Source organism: Falco peregrinus, chromosome 15 (assembly GCF_023634155.1).
Source record: "Falco peregrinus isolate bFalPer1 chromosome 15, bFalPer1.pri, whole genome shotgun sequence".
Taxonomy (NCBI): Eukaryota; Metazoa; Chordata; class Aves; order Falconiformes; family Falconidae; genus Falco; species Falco peregrinus.
This window is the reverse complement of record NC_073735.1, coordinates 4696663-4712042: the sequence shown is the minus strand read 5'-3', so window position 1 is coordinate 4712042 and position 15380 is coordinate 4696663. Positions and strand designations below refer to the sequence as shown.

Below are 15380 nucleotides of genomic sequence, written 5' to 3'. Positions count from 1 at the left end.
ACTGCCCCAGACTTAAACTGGCACACACAAGAAGAGAAACCGTGGAATCCCACCAAGCTCCACTAATCCTATAACTGATAAACTGGTTTTCCACAATACTATAGAAAACCCTTGAGGAGGCACCATAAACAGCACAGATACAATGCAAGGCATGACAGGTCAGCAAGTACCCATGCTACTGAATACAAGTGGGGTTTCTGAAGATGCAAATTTATTCTTAATTCAAGGTTAAGAGAAAGCAAGAATAGCCACTAGACAGGCAGTAACATTAATGCCTCTTCCTACCCTCGCTCTCTCACCAAAACCTGTTTGGAGGGAGCAGATTGCTCTGGATTCTTTCTAAAAACAGCAGAGCTGATTCAAAATGCTAGTTGGTTTCCATGACAGTCTTCCCTTTACATCATCTTCATTTCCCCTCGATTTTCTTGGATGGGGAAAAAAAAAAAAAAAAGAAAAAAAAAGGAAAAACCCCAAAACTCACCATAAAACCCTCCAGAGCTTTCAAAAAAACCAGGCTTTGTTAAGAGTTTTACTTCTTCACTGAAGAACAGCAGGAAACAGAATTGTTGTTTCAGTAAAAGCCATCATTCTGTGGTGACTAACAGTCAACCTGGGCGAGAGGATGAACCGAAGCGGGCAGTTTACACAGTTCAGTATTTGAAGTGGGTGTTTATGCACAAGGGCATCGACAGCTACACCAAATTTTGGCTACCAACTAGTTACGCAAAGCTGGCTCAGCATCAACTTCTTCGTGGAGCTTACTTTGCAGCATGAAAAAGAAACTGCCCAACAAAAATGCCCTGACCGCTACGAGGTAAAAGATGACGGTTCCATCAGCACTGTCCTGCTTTCACCAATTACTGTAGCAGAGCTAGCCTGAAGCACAGTGAAAAAAAAAAATATGGTTCATCTCAGCTTCATACTACACAGCCACTAATATACTCCAGGGAAAGAAAGCTCTCTCTACTCTTACTTTATATGTTCTAACAACTATCCTGGTTCTCCAGAATAAAGAAATCAACGAAGCAAAGGAAAAACGCTTTCACTAAACTCAAAGTCACTGTGTCCAAGCTACTACAAATAACTACAAATGAAAGGTTTAATTCTGCCGCATTTATCTGTCCAAGTGCCACCCCTAAAAGGATTAAAATGTACCTGAGCACAGGAAGGCCATTGATGGGTCACTTTTTTGAATGGAAGAAACATACGGTAACTGATGGAGGAAGATACAACATTCATCCAAAAACATCAGAGGTATGGGGGCAACACGACAGAAATTAAGTATTTGCCAAGTTCTTCATATCACCGGTTTCCATTAATTCATTTATTGGATGCAAATGAATTTCCAAAGTATTTTCATACAGGACGTCTGTGTCACTTAACACATTTCAGCTACATTTTTCAGAGCTGCTTTAAGATATTGGGACACATTTAAAAAGAAGAAGCAATTGCATCTGGTTTATGTATCCAGGTCCAACAATCTCAGCTTAAACAAAAATATCTGTTCGTTACACTGCAGCAGATTTACCAAAGAAGTGAAAAATAAACACCTGCCCTCCAACTCCGCATTTCCCAATGGACCATCCCAAGAATTCACATCCATGCTATCCACGGTCTGAGCAGCAGAGCGCAGCACCGGCACATTTAATAGCCGCCCAGAGTGCATGCAAAGCTGCAGACCAAGGACAAGCTCCTGTTCTCATCATACCCAAGAGGCCTGTGTACCCATCTATATTTGCACAAGCTGGCTACGCACCCTCACTCTGAAAGGAGCAAGGCATCTGATAAATTTTACCTTTGAGAACACAAAAGGGTCAGCATACTCCAATTACAGCAATCCAAGCCACTGCGTGCAAAGAGACAGCTTTGAGATCCAACAGAAAGGCACAAAGATGTTTTTCAGAATGAGAAACAGTTGAACCTTTTCAATTTTGTGAAAGTACATTTAAAAAAAAAAAAAAAAAAAAAAATTCAAGTCATCACTTAGCTCCTTACCTAGCACAAGTATCTTGATCCCTGGCGCTAAGATAAAAGAAACATCCTCTCCGAACTGCCTTATGCCCAGGCATAGCTCAAGGCCAGAACGGCTGGAGTAATTAGAGGCTGTACTGGCTTTTTAATTTAGCCCTCAGCTCGGGGATTGGGGGGAATGTGGGGAAAGAGTTACCCTGCCAGAGATGCCTTTAAAATCTCATGCTAAATGAGAAATGTGATAGAGGAAAGCCAGTGAAAACATGACAAGTCCTTCCAGTAGGGAAGCTCTGAGTACTGGCTACGCACATTCTCAATCCCATGCCTAAGAAATCTGCATTCAATAAAGAAGATACTTTAATGTGAATCATTTTTTGAGTTTAGGGCTTTTAATATCATTTTCCACATTCCCTGTCAATGCTGAATTGTTCTAGCCAGTACTTATTGCATGGCATGGTTAACAGCGAATTCTTCTCTTTCAGAAGACCACACAGGATGTGTTTTTTCTACTCCCAGCTTCTTCCCTTCCAAAGGGGGGAAAAATAAGAGAAGGGAAAAAAAACTTTTAAGCATTGCCATGAGCTGGCAAATTAAGGGAAACCTCTCATTCCTGAGACAGCATTATAGTGGAGTTAGTTCAGGGCATCCATTTACCATAGTTTGAAGGATCAGCCTGCAGCGAACAAAGAACAAATTCTTAACTATTCATCTACTGTGTTTTCAAATGAAGTTCGCCAGCTCACAGATACGTGGGGAAAACCATCTCCAGCTCACGTGGAAAACAACTAATTTGGTAAGCGGAATCCGAGGCAGGGAGTGTAAGCAGCTTGGCAGCTGTATGAACCTACTTCGGCAGTATTCCTGTCACTGGGACCAAAATCCACCTCTGCAAAGCAGGTTGATTTTATGTCATGACAAGATTTCCTAAGTGAGGCTTAAAGAGATGCAGGGGCTTGCACCGACTCTCTGCAGATGAATCAAACGCACCCAAAGGATGGCGGTTATTCAGCAGTCCCACACTTGTATTTTCTTTCATAGCTATCATTTGTTCTAGAGACAAAAACGGATGCACCAAGCAAAAACGAATGGTTAGCGGCTGAGGACAACATTAGCATGAAAACTACCTGACAGCTTTATGTTCGGATTTGACATTGCTATAGTGAAGCAGCAGCGAGATCGCCTTATTACCATTCACAAAGATCTCGAGCCCAGGGAGCTGCAGCGGTACAGTACACAGCCTCACATAATAGCATACTGGCTAAGGAATGTACTTTCTTTAAGAACAAAAATCCCACATACAATACGCGTGGGAAAGGCAGCCAGGGTTAGAGTCCTTCTTCTGTACAGCCTACAAAATAAATTTAAGAAAAAAGCCACAGAAAATAGAACATCTAATGAGCACAATACTTCGATTCCAGTTCCTTGTTGGCTGAAAAAAAAGACCCTAAAAATCCCAGACACTGTTTGATGCACAATTTCTACAGTCTATTGTTTCACAGAGGGAGGAGGGGATCCTAATCATGCCTTAGTTATAAAAGGACAAGTGGAGCTTTGGGTTGTTATGGTAGAAAGAGATTTCTCATCACAAAAAACTACAGAGATGAATTCAGCCTGAAACTAGCAAATACGACTCTGGCCAGTCAGTGATTATGCAAATCACAGTGTTCTGTTATGTTATAGGTATAAATCAGCTTAGAAACTAAAGAATTTTCCCAATGCAGTAGAAGAAAGATTGTGAAGGGGGGAAAAAACAACAGCCAGATATTTAACTCCAATATCTGAGTCAGTAGAGTTAACCTTAATTTATATTTATGCATGTGAAGCCAACCTGGACTCAGCTTTTTGTTTATAAAGAGCTGTTTCCAATGGCATAAAATACAAATCCGTTACATGATACACTCATTTTCCAAACCCTTATAATAACACAGTAATGTGAAGAATGTGTCTACTTGTAACATGCAATTTATACCATAAGCTGTCCATAAACTTCTGAACAACAGAACAAAAGTCAGTTCAAGTGTTATCTGGGAAAAAGGCTTGGCCCGCGATCACACACCCTGCTCTGGCTGAGCCATGGAGCAGCCTCCAGCTGCTGGTCACGATATCTGGGCAGGGTTCCTTAAATCTGCTCCCTGACCAACCCTTCAAAAACCCTGCTCAGCCTCCGTGAGCTGCTTCTCTGAACCAGGTTAAGCACACGTTGGCAAATCTGAGGTGACACTGCTCCCCAGAAATGAGCTGATGTCCCTCAGGTGAAGTCAGAACAGGACACGATGCATGCTGCCAGAGCTGCAGAAAGGTCCTTCTGTGCTACTGGTCAGCAAAACTGGGAAGGTGAAGGACAACCTCTCCCCCGCATCACCGAAAACATGAACGCTGCAGAAACTGATGGTGAGAATCTTTATCCTCTAAGGAAGTTTTCTTGCATTCATAAAATTATTAGCTGAAACTGAGGGATTTTTTTGCCCTGAAGGTCAATAGTTAAGGAAAAAAACAGAGACATAAAACCAAAACCGTATGCACAAAGAAAAAACCCCAGAACAATTAAAATTACATTCCAACACAGGCAAGCAACTGTAACACACTAGACCATCTACTCAGACGAAGAAAAGCAAGGGCACTCAGGTAGCCACATACAAATACAGGGAGAAAAAGGCTGTGCCACAAAGCAAGAATCAACAGTTAAAACTTTGGATTCTGCAACCATACCAAAGAGAAACTTCAGATGTTTTCAAGCTGAAAATATTTGCTTGCAGTACAAGCCACAGAGCAAATCAAGAACACGCAGACCCTAAAACTTCTTTTCCACTCTTGGAAGCAGAAGGCGCATCAGGAGCACTGTTAGCCCGAGGGCATAGTTTCATGATAGCCTGGCTTGAAGAGGTAAAGTCAATTTTTTAAACTCCCACCCCAGTCCTTCCACCCCAGGCTACTCTCTCCTACTTCCCGGTGCTGCAGCTGCAACTGTTTTAGTGGCTGCAGTGCAAGTCCCTGAAACAATCCAGCTTAAAAAAGAAAGGAAAGCTGAAGTTCTTTTGGGGGATCATTTTTGAATGAGATCAGCTCAGCGATACACTTCTCAACTCTGCATCCCAGAAACTCTCTCACCGTAACTGCCCTGAAACAGTCCTCTGAAGCATGGCAAGTGGGAAGGAATAATCGAAGTCAGAAACTTCTTAAAGTAGATTCCTGCAATAGAGAAGCCCGGCGTACTTTGAATCCCCAGAAGACACATCCAGTCCTGCGCAGATAACATGGAGTCGATAACCTTGCCAATGTTCTAGAGGACAGCAGTGATTTTCAGTCTGAAACCATGCAAACCAACCCTGATACTCATAGGAGGTCAGACATCCTCGCATCATCAGGTCACAGTCACAATCCTATGGATCCTACGCTAGCTGAAGAAAATGAGACACAGTACCTTCTAGGGTGAGAAACAATTTAAAACCTTACTCGGAAAAAGCACTTGTAGCAAGCCCCTACAGCATTCATCACAAATTTTCATGGAACAACCCTAAAGCAAAGATGAAGTCTTAAGACAAAAACATTGGGTTTTGCCATCAGCATCATCTCTGCCCTAGTAACCACAGCATTTGATCAAATATAAACAAGCATCATGCAGACCTACACTGGCACAGCAGTGACCAACGTAAATGTAGCAAGGCAGAACTGTAGGAATATTTTAAATAATAAATAAAAAAAAATTGGGCTACAAATTACCAACATTTTCAGGCAACAATTCATCACCTTATAATTACAAAGGTTGAATCCTTGTAAAAATAATGCCTACAGCCTTCAGCAAGACAATATATTCTGACAAACTTTGTTTGTCTCTTGGGGTTAACTTAGGGGTGGGGAATGGAAGGGGATAGATGAGTAAACTACTGACAGTGCTTCAAAAATTATTCCATCCTTTTTTTGTGTTATGGTAACTAAGAAGCAATTAACATTGATTTTAAAAAAATCCCAAACCAACCACTTATAAATAAGAGAGTCCTTTCTTTCCCTGGATGCTCCATCTTATTTTTAAGCAGCTGGGAACAGAGATAAGCGATTGACAGATAAATGAATTATAAGTTTTATCTCCCAAATAAGTACATTTCAAACAATCGTGGCATTTCTTAGGACAACAAAACATCATAAAAAGAGATCATCTCTGGAATAGGGTGGGAGGAAAAGAGGTGGAGGGTCATGACAACATAACCCTGCCTTCAGAGCTCACCTCATACTGCCTCTCAGAACTTCCAATAGTGAATAACCTGGGCTAATTGCAAGAGCATTGCCAGCACCATCCTGCCACCAGAACAGCATCACCGTGCTGCCACCAGCAGGCGGATTGTCTGAGCCCTGGGTGACAGCTATAAAAGATACTGGGATATGGAACTGTCTGAAATGGACCGGGAAATTCTATAACCTAAAACACAAGAAATTCAGACTGGTCATTCCCGGACGAAGCAAGTGCCACACAGCTGCTACTGACATCACATACACCCCTGAGCCCAGTGGTTTACTCACGGTATGATAAACAGGGGCACTCAGGCTCCCCAAGGCCTTAGTAAAACCCAGGTTTGAGTGCCTGATGTACAATGCATGTGATGCCTACCTACACTTCTGTAATCTGGCAGGGAGCTACTGGGAGCACTCAAAAATCTTTGTCTTTTTAATTGCTGTTATCCTCGATGACCATAACAGAAGTAAATGTAAATACATGACCCAAACATTTCACTTAGCAAGACGCTGCATTTACTGATGTGCATCAGATTCACTTTGAAATAGGTAAGATATGCAAAATGCAAAATCAGGGTGCGTTAAAACCGGTGATCATGGTGAACAACAAACTTTACTGTTCCAGCCTTAGAGAATTCTAAACCATTCCTTCTTTGCTAAATCTTGCATATACACTGATTTTAAAACAGAAATTCTCTTCTCCTGGATCAACACGGTACTGTAAGACTGCCTACACTGTAAAGACAGTAAATGCAGCTAGAAACAATTGCTTCTATAGCATCATCAATGAAAACGAAATTAATATATAAATTAATACTTACTGCCAAAAATACAGTATCTATTCTGGTTTAATTGAACTCATTTAATTGGCAAACCCAAATGGAAGCCAACGTGCCAATTAAGTGATTGTCCCAATTTTCAAAGATTCTCAGGGACAAGTTTCATGCTGGGAGTTAGTCTGTGAAATAAAAATGACTCTCTAACCAAGCGGGAGAGGGAGAGAAAGACCTTTATACAACAATATAATACCTTGCCAAAAGCTTAACAAGGGAAAAAAATACTTAATTCATGCAGCAGTAACAAGGAAAACAAGTTATGTGAATTGAAAATAAAATATATGTTAAAAATTATGTGTAATGCCAGACCAGAACTGTTTTGACCAAAATATTACTAAAGTCCGACGACTGCTTGGTGCGCTGTGTGGAACATTAGTCTCCTATCAACGCCTATATTGTCCACACTATCCGAAATTCCATTTCTGTCCCATCGTTATCTTTGTTACCAATGGCGCCCTGTGACCCATCTGCTCCACAGCGGAAACTGCAGCAATTCACATTAAAATGCTGCTGATTGCTGGACAGAGAAGCCATGCCACAGCTTCTGCAAGAGTGACTGCAGACTTACGAACCCAGGCTAGTCCAAAGACTGACAGCCTTCCTCAGCACAAAACTAACCTCCAAACTTCAAAGGTAACATTTTCCATAGGACTTAAGAAATGCAATGGTTGTTAAGGCTTAGAGCCAAGAGCCAGCTGCTGGAGCATCTAGGTGAAGAAATATCTAAAGTCTGTTTACACTGAATTGTCTGAGTAGTTCAAAAACCAGAAAAAAACCCTAGAATTTCTGCTACCTATCAACTAAAACTTTCCCTTGCACTTGAGAGCTTAAAACTTTGGACTTGTAAAAAGAACCTGCAGGTAGGCATTCAGAGCTCAAAAGCACTCTTCTTTTCCCTAAATAAGTCTATAATGTATAGACATTCAGATGCATATAACCCATCTGAAAACAGGATCACTCTAACAAAACTGTCAGCACAATTACTTAAGAGCTCACAATGAGATACTGTAACTCTGATGTCGGGTCATATGCATACAAAGCACTAAGAGCCGTAAGCCACAGGAACAAAAAATCCAAATGTCAATCTTTACACATTAAAGGATATTATATCTCTATATCTCAGTTGCTGAAATGAGATAATTTCAGTTCCTGGAAGTATTCATGTTAGCTTGGGTCAGGACTGACATACTCAGAAGCATGACCAATGTTTTTTTGAATTAAAACACAACCCATCAAACAAAAATAATTTAAAATGAAACCCTACATACTCCTGTTTTTTGCACCTGTTCTTGCAGAAGCCACAATCAAGATCTGTGGCAGCACTGGGCTACGTGCTTTACAAGGAATGCGAAACGAGCCCTGCACTAAGGAGAGTGAAATCTTTCTTGAAACCTTTACAATTCACTAATGTCTACACACTTTTATAAATTGCATTTAAAAATAGTTTTCTCCTCAGCCATGTCCCAGATTTAACAGAGTGATATATTGAGGTCTCATTAAAGAGCCTTTATTACCTTCACAAGCCATGGTACCGTGCCTTATCTAGTCTCAAATGCTGAAAAAACTAGAGATCGCAAAATCCACCTGATAGAAGAACTAAGATTACTCCAGGGACTTCAGAGGACAGGGTCTAACACCTGTGCCCATCTAAAACATTTGTACGCTTCCACTTTGCCTAAGAAAATTCCACCTGCATAGCCGAAAAGGATAATATGTCCCAACTGCCAACAGCCTGCCTTCTTGTTCCGTTATGCATTTGCCAAATTCAAGGTTGCCTAATGGTTTCCCATCAGTAATTTAGAGGTTTCCACATCACACCTTTGCTAGGCAACCTAGCTATAAACTAGTAACCCTTGGGAATACTACGGCTATCATCTCAATAACCTCATTATGGGTAATCACACTTCTAGATCCCAAAAGCAACAGTTCAGAGGTGTACTAGGGTGGGAAAGGCTGATTTCCTCCAGGTGAAGAACTCTCGGTCGCATCCAGCCATGATCTACTCATGAATGAATCCCTGCAGATGTGACCAGGTGTCAGGATGATCACCTGTATTCTTGTGCTCAGGGTACTACGGAAAAAAAAAATCTCACAGTAAAGAAACCTACCACAGCTTTAGGGCCTCATTTCTAAAAGCTTCCAAAGCTGAAAGAAGTGGCAGACGCTGCAGAAAAAATGACCTTTTCAGAAATACATATATATACACACAAAAGAAATCCTATTTCTAGCTTTGGAGTGAGTATATCACTTATCTCCAGTGCCTATGAGCTTAATGTCGTTTCAGGTGGCATCTTTCAGCAGGGTGCATAAACAAAGATTTTTACATTGATCTCACTGTTTTAATCCTGCTTCCCCACAAAATTCAGACAAATGGAAGAAAAAAGGCAACAGGGATAGAGCACGCGTGCATGTCTGTAAGCACAGCAGCCTGCTGCGGAGAGAGGCTGTGAGCACACTGCTCTGAAAGCCCTGCAGCTTTGGTCAGTCAGATGGTCAGTAACATAAGGGAAACGTAATATTAAGCACAGATATCAATTTATGCCACAGTTGATGACAAGCTGAGAACAACCGTTTTATAGGCTTGTATGAGAAATATTATATAGAGGCTCTTTCACAGCTTCATTTCTTGTAACAGACACAGAGCACTCTTCAGGACCTTACAAGGAAAAGATACTCCTTTCCTTTAAAATAACATTACTACCTCAGAGAAATGTTAGAAAATCCATATACAGCAATATCACTTGGCTCAAATACCGTGTTTCCTCCCTAGAACTCAGAAGTGTTCTCCAAAGAAAGTCAGTATCATTAACTGCATTTTCCAAACTGGAGCAGAGAAAGAAAAAACGGGCATGTGCGAAGGTTACCCAGCAGGCCAGCCGCGCGGTGGGAATAGGAGGCTGAAGCAGTGAGAAAAACAGTGTATCTAATATGATCAAATTCTAAAAATACAGAACATGAGTCAGGGGGGGAATACAAAATATAGCAGTCCTTGAGGACTACCCAGGCAGCTGTCTTATCATCTAACTCCGGTCAAGTCTGTCCACCTAGTGTTGCATCTCACTCAGCCTGGTTCTCAAAATCCACAACGCTGGATTTCGTAACTACTACGAGGTTTCCAGATCCACCAGAAGTGCCCAGGCAAACCAGGTCTCCAATACAAAATCATCTGCCTTTCTGCTAAACCACAAACAAGAAACAAGCAGTTTTAAGAAGTAGGTGAAAGTACAAATAATACATGTATAGATGATAAAAATAGTATCAAAAAAGGGACTAAAGCTACTGAGTGCCCAGAATAAGCTGGCAACGGCAGAAATATTGAAAGTGGAGTTTCTGCCCTACCTTATATTTAACAGTATAGGAAGTCATTCAACCTCCCTACATTTAGAAAGACCTTTAGTTTACTTCTTGTTAAGAAAAAGCTCTGCAAACAAAGCACTTACATAAATTAATAATAAGCACTTCAAAATATATTGCGGATAAAAGGGAAGCAGCGGAGTAGGGACTTGTATACGTTCATCTAACTGTGAACGCATAAATCGCCTTTTCCCAAAGTACAAAAACATGTACAACAGCAAAGTTCAGGAGACAAATGAATGAGCGTCACCGGTCTGTCAACTGTAGCGGAGTCTCCCAAGCTCTCCATAGTGTCGCTAGTCTCAGCATTTGCTCACCTGGCAGAACGTGAAATTCATGTAAAGTGACAAAGCCTCGCACCCCGTGGGGTCTCCAGCTGCCTGCCACAGGAAGCAATGGAGAGGAGAAAACAGCACAGCTACATCCGACTTCTCCCAGCCCCTGGCAGCCTCCCTTCCCCACAGGCTGACAAAGCAAGCAACAACAAAACCTGAAGTCTGCCACTTAACTGCTAACGAAAAATTAAATGTATTATGCCACTAGGAGAAACTCACATACCATGTAAGGAGCGTGCTCTGGGCAAAGGCTAAACCAGAGGCTGCTAAAAATGCAAAATGAAGGAAAAGAGCAAGGAAAAAAATCTCGGGTTTTAAATGATCAAGAAAAATGATCAAGAATATAGTAGATGCACTGGCTAAACAGAGAATAGAAAGTACCAGTGCTGAACACTGTTCTGTAAATATTTACATCTTGTAAATAGTACCTTCAGACTGGACATAAGGCAGAGGTTGAAAGTGAAAATCTGATTCACTCAACACGGCAAACATGAGCAAGTGAGGTTTTTCTACCCATCTACAATGCCTTCAGAGGACCAAGAGGTCAAAATGCTGTAAGCACAAATCCAAGCCGCTATAGATACAGGTGCAGTAGCTTTACATGCAGCCCTGTGCTTCATCATACCGAATCGTCGTGCAGCAAATCTTAGACGTGAATTTTCTTGTTTATCATCCTCTAAATCTCTTTTTTTATAGCCACCTGGACTGTTCAGTTTTTATATTGCCAGCATAGAGCTGCACAAGAGGACGTGTTCTAAAAAGTGAATTAATAGCACAGTGAGAGGAACATTATGCGTATGCGCAGGCTGCAGTATAGAGCTGAATACTGAACAACATCCATGAGCGCAACAGCCTGGATGAGAACAAGGAAAGTATCGAGCCAGAACAGACGAACCTTTCCTTCACTGTAAATCAACAATGCAAAAAAAACGAACAAAAAACAATGACAAATGAGCTATGCCAGCTAACTTGTGTTACAGGTGGAGAGACTGAATTACACTCACATTCCTGAAACACACCTTGAGGTTACAGACAGCACAGTGGCAGGCAGTGATTTACACAAGGCTCCCGGCTGCAGGGTGTTAAGCAGCACCGTGCGCCGAGGCTGGGAGCACGCACCGCTGGCTGAATAACGCTGATTAGAACAGGCAGTGCTCTCAAACGGGCGGCACCAGCATGAACTGCTGGCCGAGGCGGAGAGAAGGAAAAAATATCCACATAGGAGAAAAAACATACTTAGGAAGTGACAATTGCAAAAAGTCAAAATTAACTGCGGATAAGCAAGGAGTCAAGCAGAGTAATAATCACAGAAAATACCAGCAGACAAAAACGCTGGTCAAGCCTATGCCTTGGTTTGGGTTTTTTGGCTTGAAAAAAAGTGTGGAGCAAAATATTACCATTGTATTACATGGGATTAGATGATGTTTTTAAAAGAGTAAAACATCGTACTTAGCTTTGTTCCTCTGTTTAAAATTAAAATAAATGCCTGGCTTGTAGGGAGTTTACTACCTACACATCTTCTGAACATCATATAAAGAACAGTTAATCCAAAACCTGCTTCACATAACCCAGCTAGATATTAATGGTGCTTTAAACCTCCAATAATCCGCTGGGATGAGTACCCCTCAGCCTCATACATCAGATGAACCTGACTGTCCTGCAGTACAGCTAAATCTAGTCCACCTCTCATGCTGCTGCTGCTGCGCTGCTGGCAGTCCAGGAGCAGAGAACATATGGCTTTTCCAGGCTCAAGCCCTGCTGCATGATCCACTGAGAGGGAAAAACTGTCAGTGGTGCCACATCACAGTAAGTAATCTTCGCCATGCTGCTGGAATGCCCGTCCCTCTAGAGCATCACTGCCATCCTGGAAAACACTGACCTTCCCCCCTACCCAAGGTCTGTTGCAGAAGGCAATTTCCTCTTCAGTTTAGTATGCTAATGAGGCAATTTAGAAAAATCTGAAAATAACAAGCAAGATACAGCTTCCAGACACTCCTACACTGAAACAAGGCAGGTCAAGCTTCTGTGAGGCAAGGTAAAAAAAATCAGATTGCCCTATTTGGCTGTTAATAAAGTAACATCTGACCTTCCAAACTCAGCAAATGCTAGAGGGAGTTGGTAAAGTGGAACTGCAGGTACTTTACTCACTTATTTAAAAAGAAAATAAACATATCAAGGTAATACAGTTGTCTGTGGCCCACTGCCCTCTTGTAGTGGCTTCTGTATGCATGAGAACAGCACCTTTGCAGTTGCTTTTCTGCAGTTCTGCTCCCTCTTGATGGTAGGTTAGCTTTCAGGCTGAGGTTTTATTTCTGTAGACTTAGCAAGCATTTTGCTAAAAATATTATTCTTCCACAATGCTGCATGCTTCAAAGAGCATGTTTTTACAAGAAGTTCCCTTCGTGCTCAAGAATCTTGCTGAAAAAGAGGTTAACGCAGACTGAAAATCGTTGTGACATTATGGACCTTTTAATTGGTTACTAGACCTGCTTTGGGGCACATATTAATAGGGCAGAAGCGTTATGCATGCTCCTTCTCTCTCTCCTTGACAAACTGCCAGAGGAAGGAAAGTATTTTGGTCTCATTGAAAGTACTATGCAATCCACTTACAAATCTGAAACTCGGGGAGCATAAATCAATGCATAACTAGAATATATGAGCTGATTGCTCCGAAGCGAAAATAATGCATACAGAAAACACAACAAGGTGTTTTACCATAGCGCTGAGAGTCTCCTCCCAGTCTGGCCTCTCTCTGGGATGGATGCTTCTCTGAAGCTCTGGCACAAAGTCATCTTCTTCAGTATGCACAGAGGACTTCATCATTCTGGAAAAGAGGACAGAGAGGTTTGATACTCAATGGCAATTTCTCGGTACTTCCACATACTGTCTGCTATGGTGCTCAGTTATGTGGCCCATACAACAATATAAATGCAGAAATCTTACAGACTTCTAAGTTTCTCATACTTCGTCATACAAGCGGGACAGGAGTGTAAACCTTGTGGAGAGAAACCTGCACTTCCTAACCAATGAATGGATAATTTTGTTTAATCACCACGCAACTGCAAGTCTTAAAACAGAAAAATGCAGAGGAGCAATTTTCAGTCCATTTCGGAAAAATTGCTTCTATCGCCTAGGCAAACAACATTAGCCTTATAAGAAGAAATGCACACATTTGTTTCCTCAGTTGTCACTGCATGTTTTGCCTAGAACTGAGACAGCGGTTTCTGTATTTTAGCCTGAATTCACATCCGCAGGCCTGAACCATCAGCTCTCATCGTTCTTACTAATCCTGTCTGAAGGGTGAGCACCTCCAACCACCCCAACTCTGCGGGGATGCTCTCAAATCAGTCTCATTTTATCAAGGTAAACCTTTGTTCAGATAAGGAGCCATCTTTCCAACACCCTGTGAGAACATTGCAAGCTTGCAGAGAGATCAGAAGCTCAAAATCAAAATTTTAAAAGTATTAATAAAAGCTTCTCAGTCTATCCTTATGACAACGCTGCTGCTACAGCCAGGGAGCTGTTCCATACCGCACCTGCAGGCCACATCAGCGTGTCTTTGTGGAGATTAGGGTGCAGAACTGAATTACCAAAGGCCAGTTGAAATCGTCTTATCCGTTCTGGTTTCATTATATATGAGATTCGGGCAGGCTTTTATTTCATTAATAGATCACCGTTTATCTATTTAGGATAACGATTTTGATAATCGACAGTGCATACACGCGAACCGAAAAGCAGGGCTGGTTTCGCTGAATGTTGGCTATGCTGATTTATGTCCCGTTCGATTAAAACAACTTGGTGAAAGCAGTTTAAGGAAACTCCTTTACTTCAGATCCAAGATTTGAAGTTCTGAAATCTCTGCATGCGGTTTGATGCGACAACATTAAGTGGCTGGGCCAAAGCATTTAACTCTCTTTTGTACTCTACATGAGGGTTAAGAATGAAGTAATTAACACTCACAGCAATAGCATGGCTAGGTTGCAAAATTATATCCCATATAATTTTATACCTAGCTTTGTGATCACATTTCTGCTCTAATAAAAAAAACACATCCCAGAGAATATGGGCCTGAAAACCAGAAGTCACAATGCCTCAGGCTAACGCTGCTAACTGGTTTCACGTGCCATTTGCATCGCAAACATCCCCAATCGAAAGTAGGCTGTCCCTAATGAGGCAAGAGAAAGTACACCTACACGGTGGAAGCTGTATGTATCAGGGAAAAAAATCTGCATGAAAATACCATGATGTAGAACACAGAGGTGCAATGCCGGCTCAGATGGGAGACTCACACCTTTCCAACATATTGCAATTCAAAAGAATTTGATTTTTGTAAACCTGGAAATTTGATGCTAAAAGTGGCAGCTCTTTCATTTCTCCTTCTTTGCATATCAAGAGAAAGAAGATTTGGCCTATTTCTCACAACCCCAGCTCCACCACATGATAAGTTTGCCACTTATTTTAACTGAAAATAAATGTTGAAAGTCGCTGGTTGCTGAGAAAATCAGATCATGCAACTCAAAAAAAAAAAAAAAGAGAAAAAACTAAATATAATAACAATAATAATAACAACAACGATGATGAGAACACTAATAATAACAACAACAATCTATATTTTTTTAAATCAACCTCATGATTTTGAAAAAGGCTCAGTAAGGCT

The 15380-nt window shown here is 41.4% G+C and overlaps 1 protein-coding gene across 1 annotated transcript in view; it reads right to left on the bottom strand.

The window, feature by feature from the left end:
- The window catches only part of ARHGAP32 (Rho GTPase activating protein 32), a 185765-nt gene that overhangs the window by 141590 nt on the left and 28795 nt on the right, over positions 1-15380 (bottom strand). Inside the window, 1 exon segment of the mRNA XM_013298904.3 lies at positions 13439-13547. Within this exon segment, the coding sequence (XP_013154358.3) occupies positions 13439-13546 (108 nt within the window). The 5' untranslated portion in view covers position 13547.